This window comes from Diadema antillarum, unplaced genomic scaffold (assembly GCF_040938485.1).
Source record: "Diadema antillarum isolate AM-2024a unplaced genomic scaffold, OU_Dant_1.0 seq00000423_RagTag, whole genome shotgun sequence".
Lineage (NCBI taxonomy): Eukaryota > Metazoa > Echinodermata > Echinoidea > Diadematoida > Diadematidae > Diadema > Diadema antillarum.
In genome coordinates, this window is record NW_027271406.1 from 1,252,390 (window position 1) to 1,270,383 (window position 17,994).

The window sequence follows — 17,994 nt, forward strand, 5'->3', positions numbered from 1 at the left end:
ACAGGAGGTGATGATGGCCCCCCTCCCATGACACATACTAAACGCCATCCTCCAGGAATAAAAGCAGGCACATAGAAAGAAGGACCCTCTGGCTCCCTCCAGGTACAATGTAACTCCTCCTCGATCCCTTCTACCTTCTCCAAGCAGAGAACCCAACCCACCTTTCCAGAGATATCACTCTGAGCTTCCAAATTTTGCACACCTAGGCAGAGAGAGTCATACTATCACCAGCCCGAGGGAGAGGGAAGGGGAAAAAAAAGCACTTCTATGTACCAAGGCGAACATCTGTTGACTCAATGGCTTGTTGCATTATTTATGACGACCAGATTACTCAATTTCTGCATAAAATGCCTCACACCTTCCACCGGTCAAGTGGGAACCAACCGACAGGAATAGCAGAAAGAGCAGGAGAGAAAGATTGGGAGAAAGGTGTGAGTCACAGAGAGATGCTACATGGATCAATGATGCGGTTGCTATGGTTACATACTGACAGCATATCATGCTGCTCCACGCGGACATTTTGCTCAGTCTGTGAGTGCGGGAATTCTCTCCTTGGGTGATTTATACTGCCTCGACGTGCCAGCAGCAGCAAACACAAAGCTACGCCGCAATTAATCATCGCATGTGGCATGGATCTGCACACCAATGATATTGCAGTATGAAATGTTTTAAGGGGGCACAATACCACACAATAAATTAAACTACAGCCAACTAGTACTCCAAAGAAGGAAATTACAGATCTGCTGCAAACACAAAAGATCTCTATTAAGTGATATGGGGCTCATTAGAATTAATAGAGGAAAAAAAATACATCCTAACAGATTAGAAATAACATCTCATACACAAGGTACTGTATAGACAACAATGATAACCGTGGTCCAAGCTATGGATATGAGTTTTATGTATGTTTTGTAGATGTGTATTGCATTTAAGCAGTTTTAATCTTCAAAGATTACAACCTATCTCTAGTTCCTGAAAACCTAGGTTTCAACGATTAAAGATATAACAAATTCTTATCATGGAATTCATATAGTGTTTGACATTCATTTGCTAACATGGAAAGATATGAAACATAATATATAAGGCAACCAGCAACCTTAATGTAGATGCATCAATATCCATGTAATTACCCAGTCATGCTCTTTTGTGCATGCCGTGTGCATGATTCCGAGCCGTGGTAAATTGCGCTGCAATATTGCTTTCATCATCATAATGCAAACCTATCCTCCACATGAACGGATATTGAGTGAGTGCATTTTTCCAACATGAAGGTCGAGTTGAAGGCCGAAGGAATCAATGGCGGCTGAGCCAAGGGATTTTGGGCTTGGAGAAGTGGTAAGGATGGGTAACTATTCCCTGCGTTTTGTTTGATTCAGAGTAAATTGCTCGATATCAGATTATCACCATGGAATTATATAGTGATGTCTGCACACAGTAAAACTGAATAGAAAAAAAAAAGAACACCGTCGGTCAAAGAATCACTAATGTCAAGGGGTAACCAAATCATAGATTTACCAAGAGAAGGGTACATGAAACCGTGACACAAGCCCTGTCAGTAATTATCCCACCACTTGCTCACCATGATGAGCCATGACATGGATTAAATGTCTCTAATTCTCTAAAACCCTCTCCCACATTTCTACCCTAGGACACTTTGTCCCCAGGCAAGTGCACTTTCACCTATACAGCAGGTTTTCTGTTCTGGGCAATCCATTATCTTACATCCCTCATCTTATTCTATATGTCTAAAGAGTTTCCCCTATTCCAAGTCTAACTTTTAAACATTAATATTTTGAATCCACTGTGTGTGGCAGAGAAGTTCCTATACCACTAAGCAACAGGGCGATAATGGACAGAATTAATCATATTCTAAATAATTTATCATTCCTGTCCAGTCTGAGGGTTTCTACAAAGTTGCTTACTTTGCCATGGATGTTAAATGAAAAGAAAAAAAAAATCTGCACTGATTCAATTTCTCTAATGCATCAGCATTGCCTACTGACACTTAAAATTTGATGAAATGGGTGAAATTAGTGAATACCAAGAGACAAGTAAGGTTTTCTTTGTCAGAGGCAAACACAAAAAGCATGCCTTGATGCAGTAAAGTGGGGATGGGCACGTTTGGCTGCCCTATTTGTTGAGTATCCGCCGACAGCGAGCTGCAACCAATCAAAGTAGGGATGGCGAATACTCATCGGGCGTCGGGCGCTCAGGTGAAGGGGAGACAATTCACCTGCTCGGAGACAGGGGGATGGGATAGGTGAGGAGGATGTTATTCAGACGGTGACTCACCTCAAGTTGCGGCATCAAGGAATTGACTCAAATGTTTCTCATCGTCCATTAACTCCTTGAGAGCCAAGTAAGACTCCACTGTACAATAGCAATGACATGAGGGTTAATGGGATTCCTCCCGCCCCTTCACTCCATCTTCTCCCTTCTGTCTCCCCCTCCCCCCTCCCCCTCCCCCCTCCCCCCTCCTCCTTCTCTTTTTACAATTAATGGAAGACTGAAATGTGATGTTACAGGAATTGTGTCTAGATCTCACACTTGGCAAAACAAAGGAGCGGAAGCCTGCCTTACTCATGCGCCAAGATCCAGGCAGAAATATTAAAAAAAAAAGAAGCTGGGTTCGTGCGGCTGATACGGTCTGTGGGAACTTATCTGATCGCAAAAATGACACATTTTTGTTGCGGTAAGATGGCATCGCATGATAGTGATGACAGACAAAAGCAAACAGAAGGAAGAAGCACTGTGAAATAGGGGAGAAATGATACGGGGTAATAGAGATAGTGCACATTACATTCAAATACGCAGTATGCTCGCACGGCTTTACTGTGCCGAAATACACACCAGTGCACTCTCTTAATCTAAAGCTGACTTTCTAAGTTTGAAGTATAGGCGTTGAGTGATGACAGGGAGTTTAGAGTGAAAGTCGAAGAAATTAAGACTGTAATGATGAATAGCACTATTTCAGGTGAATGATAATTTTTGATGGCACATAGGCAGCAAGAATTGAAAAAATAAAATAAAAAAGAGAGATAATGAGGGAAGTACCACACATGCAGGAAATGAGGTTAAATTCCCAAAAGTAGGATGAAAGACATTACACAATTAGTTGCAGACTTCCAGATTTAAATATGTGAACGTAAAAGGGAGGAGAAGCATATGGAAAAAATTCCAAATATAGCTTCAGTCTCATATAATAAAAAAAAGCAGCAGTGTAGCCAAATGCAGTAATATTTGGCAAACTGTGAATAATAGCAGATTAGGTGCCTATATTGCTGATACCTGAAAATGGAAAACAATTTAGCAAATAAAGTGTATAATGTTGGAGCAGAGTAAAAAAACCCCCAAAGGACCTATTTGGTTATTGAAAGAAATAAATTCTCTGTGTACATACACACACACCCAAAAAAAAAAAAAAAAAGTCACTGGTTGACAGCCCAGAAAAGTGCTTATTCAGAAGTAAAGTCTCCTAGAATACTTGGAACCTGTTCGTGCAAGTGCATCTGCAAAGCCCAATCGGAAACTACATGTAAGTACATTCTGGCCAGTAAGTGCACCAAGGACATTGTAATACAGAATGTTATAAAGAAATACACTCAAAGTCACTTATTTATTCAATGATCCTGTGGTTCCCATCAAGGTGATAATTGTTGCACCCTCCTGTTCACATACAGTGTAGACATACAAACAAACCCGACAAAGAGAATGGTAACACGCACAGTCAAACACGGAAAACACAAAAGAATGAGAACTGAATTCTTCCTGTACAGGACAATGAGATCGGCAAAGTATAGCCAACAACTCAAAACTTACAAACTGACTAAATATCTATTTATATAGCTCTCAAAACTATATACTGTAAAACATTATATTTTCGTGGCATAAAATTTTTGCAAATAGAGCTGATGGCCTTCTTCACAGCATGAGATTTTCGTGAAGTGCCTCTGGCATTCAAAGCATATAGAGTAGATAAGAACTTTCACATTTTCATATTTTAATTTCACGAATCTTGGCTCTTGCGAAATTCATAAAATGAAAATACACAAGAGCATTCCTTGTTCTCTTGCAACGTCCTATCCAAACAAGGTGGGGGGGGGGGGGAGGGATCATAGTCTTGCAGCATCATCACCAAGCCCACAGTAGGCACTTGAACAGCTTTTGTGCCTCCTGTGCACTGTCTACTCAATCTCAAGACACACTGCTTCCCTCGTCTACCATTTGTTTACATGAAAATGTTTCCCCCATTGGAAACCATTCCATCAATGTTCTGCCCCTGACATAACGCTACAACTGATCCATGATCACATGACCGTATACATCCAATTGCCGACTGGCATTTGACTAGAAACCAATCAATATGTCCCTCTTCATCTCCTGCAAACTAAACACATGATGAACTTTGAATTGCCCTCACATCATTTCCAAAACAGCTTTTATCTACGCATGTTTGTGTAATGGAACACCCCCAAGCAAGCCCTTAATATTGAACTAGGAAGAAAAAGAAACAAAACTGAAATCTTCATTAATCCCCTTTGCCTCTCGGGCAATAAGACAGAGATGTTTTACAGGAGGCCAACATGATTACCCCTGACCTAGATTAATGTTTTCACACAACCGTCATAATATCTGGTATCCAGACACTTGGAACAAGATAGCAATCAATTCTCACATCTCAAATTTCTAAGCCAAAGAGGAAACTTATACATACTTCATGCTGTTTGCATTTGAAAAATCGTTCACGCTTAGAGCTAATCAAAGACAACTTGAAGATAGATAGAAAGAAAAACTCCTAACTACTTCAATAGGAATAGCATTCTAAGTTGCTGTGAGAAATCAAGAGAGTTACTCCCAAATTATTTCACATCCATTCATGGGTGTAACATGAATGTGGGGCTATGGAGGTAAGCAGACCATACTGACTTACAAGTTATGAAGGGACACTTTGAGAACTCCGAGTATACTTTAACAGCAGTGTATCTTTGATTTAGTGCTTTGAATAGGACACAGAAATGCCTATTTTTCTGCAGAGGCAGACATACTTTCATATTTTCACTTCGGAGAACTTTGGAAACAGGATATTGCCCAGTGAAGAGGTGGTACCTGAGATTCACACTCTGTTTGTAAGCAGGAATTAACACTCTCAAGTGTTCCAAGGCACGAATACACATTCAAGTACTTTGTAAGCTGGGGCCCTGCAACTATGGAAGAAGAGCGAACCAAACGACACGAGAAGTGATCGATAATTAATTGTTGGATGGAGTGTCCTGTTTGGAAAGTGAAAGCAATATCACCTCATCAAAATACTGACGACAGGTTTCCTCTCACTACAAGCATACATCAAGACAAAGAATAACAAGGAAAAGTAGAAATTACGCGGTGCGTAATATATGTCCCCGCCGGAAGTAGCATTTAGTAGCAAAATGTACAATATAGGTAAAAAGATCAAGGTCAAAGAAGTCAAAGGTCAAAATTCTATGTAGAAGTTTTGAAGCCCTCACCTAGTGCCATCACATAAAGCAAACGGAATTGAAATCGGGTTAGAAATGGCGAAGGAGTAGCATTTTGTAGCCAATGTACAATATAGGTAAAAAATCAAGGTCAGAGGTCAAAGAAGTCAAAGGTCAAAATTCTGTGTAGAAGTTTTGAAGCCCTCACCTAGTGCCATCACATAAAGCAAACGGAATCGAAATTGGGTTAGAAATGGGGAAGGAGTAGCATTTGGTAGCAAAATGTACAATACAGGTCAAAAATCAAGGTCAGAGGTCAAAGAAGTCAAAGGTCAAAAGTTCTGTGTAGAAGTTTTGAAGCCCTCACCTAGTGCCATCACTTAAAGCAAACGGAATTGAAATCGGGTTACAAATGGCGAAGGAGTAGCATTTTGTAGCAAAATGTACAATATAGGTCAAAAATCAAGGTCAAAGGTCAAAGAAGTCAAAGGTCAAAATTCTGTGTAGAAGTTTTGAAGCCCTCACCTAGTGCCATCACATAAAGCAAACGGAATCGAAATCGGGTTAGAAATGGCAAAGGAGTAGCATTTTGTAGGCATTGTACAATATAGGTCAAAAATCAAGGTCAAAGGTCAAAGAAGTCAAAGGTCAAAATTCTGTGTAGAAGTTTTGAAGTCCTAACCTAGTGCCATCATATAAAGCAAACAGAATCAAAATTGGGTTAGAAATGGCGAAGGAGTAGCATTTTGAACATTTTGATCACACACGGACGCACGGACGGACAGACGGACACACGGACACACGGACACACGGACACACACACGTACGGAGCCCGTTTCATAGTCCCCTGCTCGAACTCGTTCGGCGGGGACAAAAACATACACAAACTTGACAGCCAATTGGCATGCTTATGTGGACATCGGAGATCCTAGAAACTAACCGAAATGCAATTCATCTCGACAACAACATTGTTATTGGCTCCCTACAGCCACCATAGACCACATATCACATGATCAGTTCCTGTCAGACATGAACATAATTCTCTCTGCCTGTCAAACCAGGGGACCATTGAGGCCCAAACTGTGAGGGAACAGTTTCCCCACGCGACATTTCTCACCAGTGCTGGGGGACTGAGAACCCGACCTTCTAAGAAAACTAGCGATTAGCTATGTTATCCAAGGTGGCACAAGCGAGTCAAAGCTGACGTACAAGTGTAAGAGGGACAAATTTGACCCAAGGAGATTAGGATGATATATCTAAGCTGAGACTTGCTGAAAAGAGAGATTACCTCTGGGGATGGATCTTACCCTGATTTATGTCATATGTGCATTTCCACAGTAATTGTATGACAACGCTCTATGTGACTGCAAAATGGTACCCTGTTGTGTGTTTTGTAGTCATTACATCAATTTTTATTCATGAACTGAGTAGGATTTACTGAAAGAATTCACTGTTTTGAAAATAAATTTTGTTTGGGGAAAAATGTTGGAGGCTCTCATACATTAGATATGTGAGAACACACACAAAAGAAAATTGTACAGATTTTTTAATAATTCGATGGACGAACATGACCATCTCTCGATTGTTCATACATTCATCTACCAAATCAGGACTATGTGAATTTCAAAGTGATTGTACATCTTTGACAGATCTGGATCAGAATTTATAACTACACAAAATCACTTCAGGGAAGTCCATCCAATGGCACATAGTTCATATTAATGCACTCCATCAAAATTTCAAAGAAAATATATATAATAGTAGGTAAGCAAAGGTGGTGATATGTCTGGTTTGTTTCTTAAACTAAAAGGGACTTCATTTCTGCATCTCTTCTTGAAAGCAGAAACTTTCCCTCCTCTCTCTGCAAGACTAGGTTCAATGAGAGTTTGGAGAAACACCGCTGTACTTGCAATCATAACAGGGCATTAATGACATAATCAAAAGTGGGAAAGAAGCAAACTTCTTCACTGTACGGTGAATACAAAGACAACAAAACCTTGTCAGCTCCAGGAATTGATTTAGGCTTTCTAGAGCTTACGGCGCATAATAAGCATACAGATGTGAAACCAGAGAAATTGTGGGTTAATTCATACTCATGAACTTTATAGGAAAACAGTGCTGTTTTCTTTGAGCAATGTAACGTGCAGTTGTACAAACATTACAGCAAGTTTGTTTTTTTTTTTTTCAGAGCTCAATATTGAAGCCTAAACCAATGAAATTCCATCTGGGAGAGAAGGAGAAAGTACTTGCATGAAACAACAACAACAACAACAACAACAACAACCAATTTTGAACATCTGGCATCATCTTGATCATTGTGGTCATCACTATGAAAACAGTGACCATCTATCCCCTATCCTCCCCTCCCTCCCCCTTCAACCAACCAATCAGAGGAAATGGATAGCTAATAAGGTTATGTCACTTATTTCCTCTGTACGACCCACTACCAAATATCAGGAACAATTTGGCCCCTTCTAATTTGGCCCCTGTCCCAGTTCCTTCAAGTACGGATCAAAATAGTTCTTGAATGAGAAAGTGCATGCCACACACGCAAGATGCCCCTCCCCCTCCCTTTCCTGAGCCATTCTCAGTGATGGAGAGAAACAGTCTTGAGAAATCTGTCCACACGAATCCAAATCCAATGCATGTATTGTATCTGGAAAATATAAAATCATTCAGTTTCCATGTCAGGCATTATTGGCGCTTCATTGTAAAGTTCCAGGTTCTGAATCTCATCACAAGGTGGCATTCAAGCAATATGCTGCCTTATTTAACATATACCATCCAATGACAGCAGAGGACCACTTCACCAAATTCTCGTTTGAATGTATTATCTGAAATGCTAAAAGAAAAGGTCTCGGTACATTTAGCTGTATCAACTCAAGCAATATGCAAAATGTAAAATTACAAATTGTCTCAAAGGATCATACATTTTTAGAATTCCTTTAGAAAAACAAAAATTTCCTCAAACAGTTTGTCCTTTCAAGAGACGGCTAAGCAAGCAGTTCATTAAACCTTCCATAGACAGCACAAAAGTAAGCTCAGATAAATCAGAATGAAACTAAAAACAGGTCTATCATAACGTCAATTGATATAAAAGTATTACCCAGAGCACAAAGCTTCTCATATCACGACGATATTGACTTCTGAGTGTTGTAACCCACTTTTCAATCACTATTGATTTGATATTGAGTTTCACCAATGAATCAGCTTTCATTTCTTCAAAATAATATCTAAGAGTCTGAAATTCTGTACTCTGTCACCTTTTATTTTCAGCCTTTGTCTTTCCCTCCTCGTTTTTGGTTTTTATTGTTTTTTGAATGCTGGAAATAGCTCCTTTTTGTTGTCATTCCAATTCAAGTGGGTGAACACTTGTAGGTACAGTGTAGCTAGCAAAATTGGGCCTCCCTGAGGTGGGAAAACCTACACAGTCCTGAAATGTCTCTCGATATAAATTGCCTCCTGCCTTAATGTCAGTGCACCGAACCAAAATGACTTTGGACCATGAATAATTTGTTTAAATATTGACTTGACATTTCATGTTCCGCATTGCCAATCCGCAATGCCAAACTTTGCTAGAGGAAAAGCCCAAATGGGGAAGCTCACAGCTTGGCATGAAGACTTAAAAGGATACACAGAAAATCACCAGGCTTTCAGTTTTCATTTTATAAAAAAAATGTGTGGTTATGCCTAGCGTGTAAAAGCAACACAGTATTTAGCTCCTGCAACACATCAAGACAAATGTTTCAAAAAAACAGAAAAAAAAATGCTTCCCCTTAAGATATCTTCATCAAAAGTGTGAAGTAATTTTGCTCAATAATTCTGTTGCTTTCCCAACCTTTGCACAATTTCCAAGTGCCATTTAAAGGAAGTTCAAAACTGAACAGAAATCACAACATTGCAATGGTGTACACACACTGCTTATTTCAATCTCAGAATTATAAGACTTTACTGAGTAATTTCATGTTTTGGTTATCATACTTTCAGAGGAGAGAGAAATAAGAACTTTCACCTTGTAAATTGCACAGAAATACACAGCCTCTCAAATCCTTTGCTGTAAAACTGCCAGAAGAATACACAACGGCACATGGCAAATTCATAATTTTAGAAGTAGATGCTCATGAAATCTTAACAGAAAGTGACTTCGTGAAATTCTTCAATGACAAATATTCAACTGTTAAAGGAAAAAAAAAAGAAATCCATGCAAGGATTTCTTCATGAATGTAGACATTCACTTCACAAAAATCTGTGAATCAAAATGCTCTGCTTATTGAAATGTCACTTGGAACCCATGACCTAATGAGAGATTAGAGGTTACAAAAACCAACAAAATTGCTTCAGATAAGATCAGTAGAATCTAATCTGGATTGCTCTTCATATGGGATTAATGGTTTTTGCGTCTATCACGTTTTGTCACGACGGTCGTGATTAGACCTCAATCATTGGTGAACCACATGAGGCCAGCCTTGCACAGAGTCGCCCTCGCCAAACAACGACATGCTCACAGCTGCTCTGGCCCGTCTTCAAGATGGTAACAACATGGGCAATGCTTCCTTCAAATAGTTCCACTTAGCAGGGCCAAGACTGTCAAACGAGGCCATTCAAATCTCACGCAGCACCCAAGAAATCTTTGACGAAATGCCAAGCACTCACTCAGAGAGGCAAAGCAATGTAAACAAATGTGACAACTAATACAAAATAGACAGAAATCAAGATCATATTCAGGGCAAAGAGGGTAAGAGTGGAAGAAAGGAAGAAAAGGACAGAGTAAAATGAATGAATGAATGAATGAATGAATGAATAGATGAATAAATGAATGACAGACAGACAGAACAAAATATTGACTAAGTATTTGCCATTGCAATGTAAATGAACATTTAATCAAGCTCTCCCGGCTAATGGTCAGTAGGTAGGCCTACAGCATCAACCATTTCTCTTGCTCTGTTGAGTGCATGAAAGTAGTATGGACTACATTGTGCAAACACAGGCATAGTATATTAGTTTTCATTAAAGGCAATGTAACACAGCTGGTTATCAGCATTTCCATCTACTAAAATTTCAACTATCTCCTATGCCACGAGTTATTGAGGTTCTATCTAACCTGAACTCTGGGGTATGAACAAATTAAAGGGTTTAATATAAGTTTTCTTGTCCTCAGCATTTGGTGTAATGAACAATTTTAATGACACAGAGTTTGAAAAAAAAACACAAATGAAAAAGTATTTACAAAATGGAAGACTCCATATAAAATGCAGCTTTTAAATGGAAGGATTTTCAACTGTCCGATTTTATCTCATAGAGTAGCTTTTCCAACAAACCACTGATTATCAAAATGCCAATTGTTTTCTTTTCCATTGAAAAGCTCACAAAGTGCAGCATTTATGTCGCTATTGATACAAACAGTACATCCATATTTCTCACATATCATAATTTATAACCGAAATTTGAAAACTCAATATTTGGGGGGGTTTTTTGCGCAAATCACTAAGATCAAGCTAAGAGACAATTTTGCCTGATCGTTTCCTGATTTGTGCTGCTGAGTTTGTTACATTAAAACAAAAGGACAAACTAACAGAAATAACTCCACAACAAACCAAACAACAAAAATTAATGTCATTTGTTGGCAGTTCTTTGCTTGAATACATTTAGTCTTGTTGCTGCATTTATTCAAAAGAAAAACACGACTACAAATGCTATTTCTCTCTCCTAAAACTAAACAATGACAAGAAAACAAAACCGAGAACCCTGCATACCTTTTGTAGACTGCAGCATCGCAGTAAAAGAACTGATGTGACATCGGAAGCATCTTGGAGCAGTGAGCTTTCCAGTCATCAACAACAGATACAAGAGATGTTTCTCCAGATAGCCCAGATATCTAAGAAGCTAACACTGGTTTATTATCACCAGATAGATCAAGAATTCCACTTGGGATCCACAGAAACAACACACACGAGATGGAGAGGAAGGGATGAAGCTCCGCCTAGCAACGGTATATCCTCTGGAATTCACTGGATGATGCCTCGGCCGGCAGCCGAACACACACTAGGCTCCAACAAAGATTGCCAAGAGATTGATTAAGACAATCTATGCAGTGTCCACTAGAATGGAGATGGCCAGCAGACTCAACGTGCCGATGTTGGCCCTATGTTTAAGAGCACGGATTACTTCTCAGCAGAGAAGAATTTGCTCAAGGAGAAGAGCTGATGAGTTGCATCTGCGATGACAAGCCACCTATCCACTCATCTTTCCTGTTGTGAAAGAGATGGCACCAATCTTGCTCCCTAAAATTCTGTGGAAACTTCCAAGACCTCCCTGCTTCTCCCTGCTGCGCCTTCCTCTCTTTCTGGGTCGGACTGAAAGTGCGGACCCAAGACAGAGCTTGCAGTCACAGCTTGCAGTGAAGTCCTGCTAAAATCCCCCTGACTCAAACCCCCTTCCCCCTCCCCTTCCCCTTCCCCTCCCCCCCCCCCCCTTTCCCCTCTGTCTGCATTGCTCTTCTCTGATTGGCTGAGCTAATGCACCACTTTGCTACTGTGTATTCATGGGCTCTGCAAAATCCAAGGATGATAATTGGTGCAATGGCTGCTAAGTGTCACACTTTTTAATGAATATTCATCAGCAGGATGCTTGCTGCATAGTCTAAACATGCAGACCCAACTGAGATATCAATGTGTCATAGTGATTCTCAAATCTCATAAAGAATGCTCTGACTGCAAATGCACAAATATCTTAATACTGAACAGTGACCTATTGCAAAATTACCTCTTATGCACAGACTTGCCATATTGAGATCAGATAAGTTAACTGAGCAGTGCAGCCTGCAGAAGTGCATCTACTGGCATGGGTTATCACTTCTTTGAATATTTCCATTAAACATAATGAGGAACGATACTCCTGATTGTCATCACACACTGCATGCACAACTCTAACTTGCACCAGATTGTGACGGGAAGGATGATATCCTATCATCTGAGCTAATCAGATTTTCCCCGCAATGCGCTGGAACCATCACGCTGCAGCGAGCCAGCTGGTAAACTGGTTGAGGCATCAAGCTTCAGCACTTTGCAGGTGACGTGATGAGAAAACGAATTTCTCCCCTCCGTGCTAAAGTCGTCAAACTGAAGCCGAGGGGACCCTGAACTCCTCTTCTTTTTTTTTTTTTATCCAAGACATCAATGAGAAAAGTGATGAATGAGTAAATAGTGAGATTGATACATTACGCTAGATATCTGTACCACAGCACAGCGACAACCTCCATTATTTTCAATATTGGCTTAGATTACAGAGTATGCCTGTGAATGTCACTGTGGCTGGTATGAAGACTAACATTATTGCCATTCAATATTCCCCTCAGCCCTCAGGTTCTGTAAGTAAATTTCTCCTGTAATATTTGTCATGATATGCTTTCTCTGTTGCGCCCTTAATCAAGAGCAGCATTGCAGATTGGTAAGGTACCTTCATTAAATGTATTGATATGTGTGGATTGAATGAATGCAACAATATATAGAACACGGCAGTGAAAGTTTAAGGGAAATCAAACAGTCTGTTCAGTGCCGCCATCACTGGATGAGAAGACTACAGTTTGTGATGTCACATGTGTAGAACAATATTTAAGGAAAATATACAGAGAATTTAATTTTTTTTTTTGGGGGGGGGGGTAAAAAGTACACATTCCCTCAACTTATTACTGATGTATGTTAAGGGTAATGTTATTAGCCATGCCTTCTGAAAGAGGCAAGTCAAATGCTCTTTTATCATGTGAGAAAAATATGCTGAATTTTCTTCACATCATTCCACACACCTTGCTTTCTCAGAGAACGGAACTAATACACAAAGAATAGAGAGGAAGGGAGGAGAAGAAATGTTATAAAACCCATCAGATGTAAAATCTGCTGACTAGTGATATAACGAGTTGAATATCACATAACCAAACAACAAACTGCCATGATATAGACTCCTAGACAGTTTACTAGCCCCTTATGTAATTCAGCAAAATACCCTTACGCATGAAAGTCTATACATGCAGACAGTCCTCCACAGCAAGTATGTGCCACATTTACATGCTTACGCATACAATATTTGTAGCCATATGAATGCTTCGTTTCAGAGTTAATCAGCAGTAAAGCCCAGACACACTTGAGAAACTGATGTATATCCTCTTTTACTCCTCCTTCCCTCCTCCCCCCCTCCCCCTTCCCCCTCCCCCATCCCCCCCCCCCCCCCCCCCCCCCCCCCACACACACACACACACAAAAAAAAGGAGAAAAAGCAAAGCCTGTGTCAGGAAAATGACCCAACTTTTCCAGGGGAATTTCCTCTGGTTATTTCTTCAACCATGGAAACAAAGCTCTACTGCCCTCAATTTATCAGAACAAAACGGGGGTAATCCTCCCATCCCCTTCCCCACCCTCTCCCCACCCCCATCCCCCCCCCCCAAAAAAAAGAGAAAAATCAAACAGACAGGGCTTGGGGGAGGGGTAGAGGGAGGGGAATCGTGCAGTTGGGAAGCTGAGGAAATCTAAACAAATTCAATGAGAGAGAAACAAACATCTTTCAGAAGTGCTTGCGTCAAAAATCCCCTGGCTTAGGGCTCTTCCTTTGGGAGAGGAACCCCAGAGATCAGGGACTCTGACAAAGATAGACACCCAGAGTTCACACCCTGAATTACGCACCCCCTCCGAAGAGAGAGCGGGGGTCAATGAGCACCTTAAAGGTGGCAATCCTCCACTGTAAGTCATTCTTGGCATTCTCACAGACAAATGTGTTCATCATAGATTTATAGGGGAATTCCATTCTACACCAATTAAAAGTTAGTCTGATAAGAGTGAAATTCTAAATGCAAAGTGTGAAATATATAAGTAAAACAGTGAAAATTTGATCAAAATCACATAGATATGAAAGAAGTTATGAAATTGTGATGCTTTACCAGTTTTCACAAAACAATTTGTGAATGGTCAATATCAATATCATGCAAATGAGTGAGTTCATGATGTCTTTGCCTCACTACTTGCTGTATAGTTTCAACACAAAATATTGAAATTTAGATTTTGGTTTCTTTTTTTAAAGACAATTACGCTCCAGTGTCAAATCCTAATAAATCTTCCTGATCATTACTTTGAAAGTATTCAGCCAGAAATAACACTGTTTTACACTTTAATAGCAAACAAAAAAATCACTACTTTTTGTCTGATTTTGATCAAAATTTTGCTGTTGAGCTCATAAAATTCTACTCTTTTTTCTGACTTCTTTTAAAATGGTTGGGAATTCCCCTTCAACTCTGTGATTACAATGAGCATCCCATCCATGAACAATTCCAATGCCATTTTGTATTAGTGGTTCTGACAGAATTAGGAAACTGATCTTGTTTCACCAAAGTTTTCAATTCAGTATCATGATGCAACATTTACATGATAATACATTAGATTCTTTAACCCTGAGGTGACGGGAAGAAAGTATTTTTGAGAGATATTACAACAAACTATCTTTTTGATCTCATATCCTACATCTACATGAGTTGCTTGTGCTGAAAATATCAAACACATCCTGTTCCAACACAAAATTCCACCTTCCGATGGAAAAAAAAAAATGATATCATGAAGGGGTTCATGAGGGTGCTTACTGCCTCTAAAGATAGTACACTTTGGTAGGTCCTACATATTTAAATAACAGCAAAGCAACAAAGGACAAAGAGACACTACTTAAGGGTTTTTCACATTTGTAAATTTTTGCTTAGTCCTGTACCACTGGTGGGGCTAAGGGGGGGCCTTAGCCCCACCGTTGGTACGGGACTATCCTTAGCCCACTTTCTGTTTACACTCTTTTTTGCCAAAGTGGGCTAGCCCCACCGACAATCCCGTACTATCTGGCCCTGCAAAATAGCAGGGTTAGCACCGCAATTGCGGTGCCAAGCAAGTGAGTGTAAACAGAACGAAAAAATAATCCTGGGCTAAAGAGACGGAGACGAAGTCCGACCCTCACTGACCAATCAGAAACGAGGTAATCAAGTGCTGCCGGTGCGTGCGTGTACGTGTACAGTACACAGCGTAATCATGAATATTTATGTGGTTTGGAAAGTACCGGTTTAAGAAATACGAGTGTAAAAAGGTCAAGTTTCTCCTTAGCCCCGGACAAGAGCTTTAAGTACGGGACTAATTGGCGAGTGTAAAAAGCTGAAAAAATTGGTACGGGACTAACGATAGTCCTGGGTCAGAGAAAGTCTGGGGTTAAGAAACACAAGTGTAAAAAAGGCTATATAGGATACTTGTTGGAAGCACAGAGAATATCCATTTTCTAGCTCCATGAAGAAACAAAATAATATACATCTTCTTTAACCCGTACCATACGGGAGTCTGGTGGGCCATGTATTAACTCTATGGGGAATTCAGTATTGAGTATGGAACGGGTTAATATGGCACAGACTGCCTAACTTCGATTCAAATGGAATAAAACTTGTTTTTCGTGTACATACAGATCATGTATGATTGCCAATAAATTGCATTTTATCTTCAGTCCTATAGGATAGAATTATACACACATACACAAAGATATTTCTATTACAATATACAGTGTATGATACAGATTCCTATCAAAGTTGAAAGCTTCTCAATACACTTTGACTCTTAATAACACTCTGATTACTATTTGGATGGAATCAAACCCATCCACTGCATTATGTATCTTACTTTAAATGACAAGAAAAAAAGAAGAGTTAAACTCTGCTACATCAGAATAATGACAGACATGTACTCAAGATAGTGACTAGTAAATGCAGGGTATTACAAAAAACAAACAAACAAACAAACAAACAAACAAACAACTGACAACAACAACTTTCCCACAGCGCGCAAGAGCCCAGTACTTCTAGGTGGGCAAGTGCCCTTTCATCGTATTCGCCTGAGAGCGAGTTTTAGTTTTTCATGGCAAGAGGGCCAGTATGTTTGCAGCACCATAAACCACATACGATATGCCCTTACTTGTTGCTATTACAAGATTTATGCTACCGACACTCACACTAAACTTCGTATTCAGGAATGATTTATAAGTGAAACACTTGTGATGTTTTCAGAATGCAATTTGCAACAAACACACTAGACAGCTTACTCTGAGCAAGTAAAATTCACAGACTAGCAATCAACACAAATGAACACTCACATGTTAAAAGCCAGGGACTATTGCCAACACGCTCATTTCAGTAACAATGAGAAAAATGCAATGATATTCCCTTCATGGTACCATCAATTCATGATGCAGTCAGTTTTGAAATAGCTCTCCAAACCAGTTTAATATGAAAGTCCCACTTCCGATGAGATTCCCTATCAACTTTATTCTTTCCTGAGGGGGGATTAATTACTGTTAGGATCCTGTCTTTTTTGCTTCACAGTGGAGGTGTGGTTAGATTATGTTTTGGTTACTTCATAAGTATCTATAAACCATGGCGACAGTATTCCATGGTGAAACACTCAAAACATAAACCTACCTCATAAAGTAAAACACTCATAACTAAAGAGCAACAATGAACTAAAAAGATGCAATTCAAACATAAATTCTTTAGACACACACTATAAAAAAAAAAAGAATAAAAGGATTACATTTGCTCCCTAATGTGTAGACCTACAGTGCATCTTATGAAAAACATTGTATGAGCAGTAAATCATTTGCAAATCCCACAGATCCGTGTGTCCAGCAAGCATGTAGGACGGTTCACAATAGAACATAAAAGATGGAAACTCCTCACCTGTCATCCTGCGAAAACATCATTAATTCATAACCGTCACGTTTGCGAATCGTTAACTTCAACGTCTACGTATTCCAGCAGGACAGAGAGAAACAGAGCGAGAGAGCAATAGATGGGGACTTGTATCCTTGGCAGAGCCCGTACAGAAATGGGTGCTGCGTAACGTGGGTTCAACTATACTCAACATGTATTGGTTGAGGATTTCCCAAAGGACAGGGGACAAACGGGAGCTAACCAGCACCTGGCTCGCCGCATCGATGACTAAAACAGTCCAAGTCTGTTTTCAGCCAAGCCACTCCGTAACACATTAAGCCTCTTGTCAACTCCACGGCAAAAATTAGCCGAGCTGGCAGATGATGGCTGGCAGGTTACCAACACACAGAACCAAACTCTGCTCCATCCCGAACTTTCCACAAGTCTTTAGTTCAGCCGCTGATTCCACACACGCTGCTGACAAACGTGCAGTACTTCACTCTCAAAATAAACTGACAAAAGATAGTACCTCAAAGCGTAAGAGTACAAAAAGTGAGAGGAAGCAATATCTATGAAAATAGATTATTCACCATTCTGTGACTTGTTTTTAAGATTAGATTTGGAAACCATATCTGATTCAGAAAGAAGTTCATGGCTCAAATAGCTGAAAAAAATAATAATTTGCATTACTTTCTACCTATAAATCCCGCAATAAACTTACCCATGATGGGACTTTCGCAAAGCTCTTGTACACACTAGATAATAGACAAAGGACTTCCGCCTTCAGCCTCCAACAGTTTACATTCTTGAATAGTGCCGTAATTTAACAACAGC

General features: G+C 39.9%; 1 protein-coding gene across 1 annotated transcript in view; it reads right to left on the reverse strand.

Annotated features, from left to right (window-relative positions):
* The window catches only part of LOC139732431 (N-acyl-phosphatidylethanolamine-hydrolyzing phospholipase D-like), a 59,685-nt gene extending 48,235 nt beyond the window's left edge, over positions 1–11,450 (reverse strand). Inside the window, exon 1 of the mRNA XM_071643292.1 lies at positions 11,207–11,450. Within this exon, the coding sequence (XP_071499393.1) occupies positions 11,207–11,259 (53 nt within the window). The 5' untranslated portion in view covers positions 11,260–11,450. The remainder of the gene's footprint in view (positions 1–11,206) is intronic.
* Positions 11,451–17,994: the final 6,544 nt, after the last annotated feature.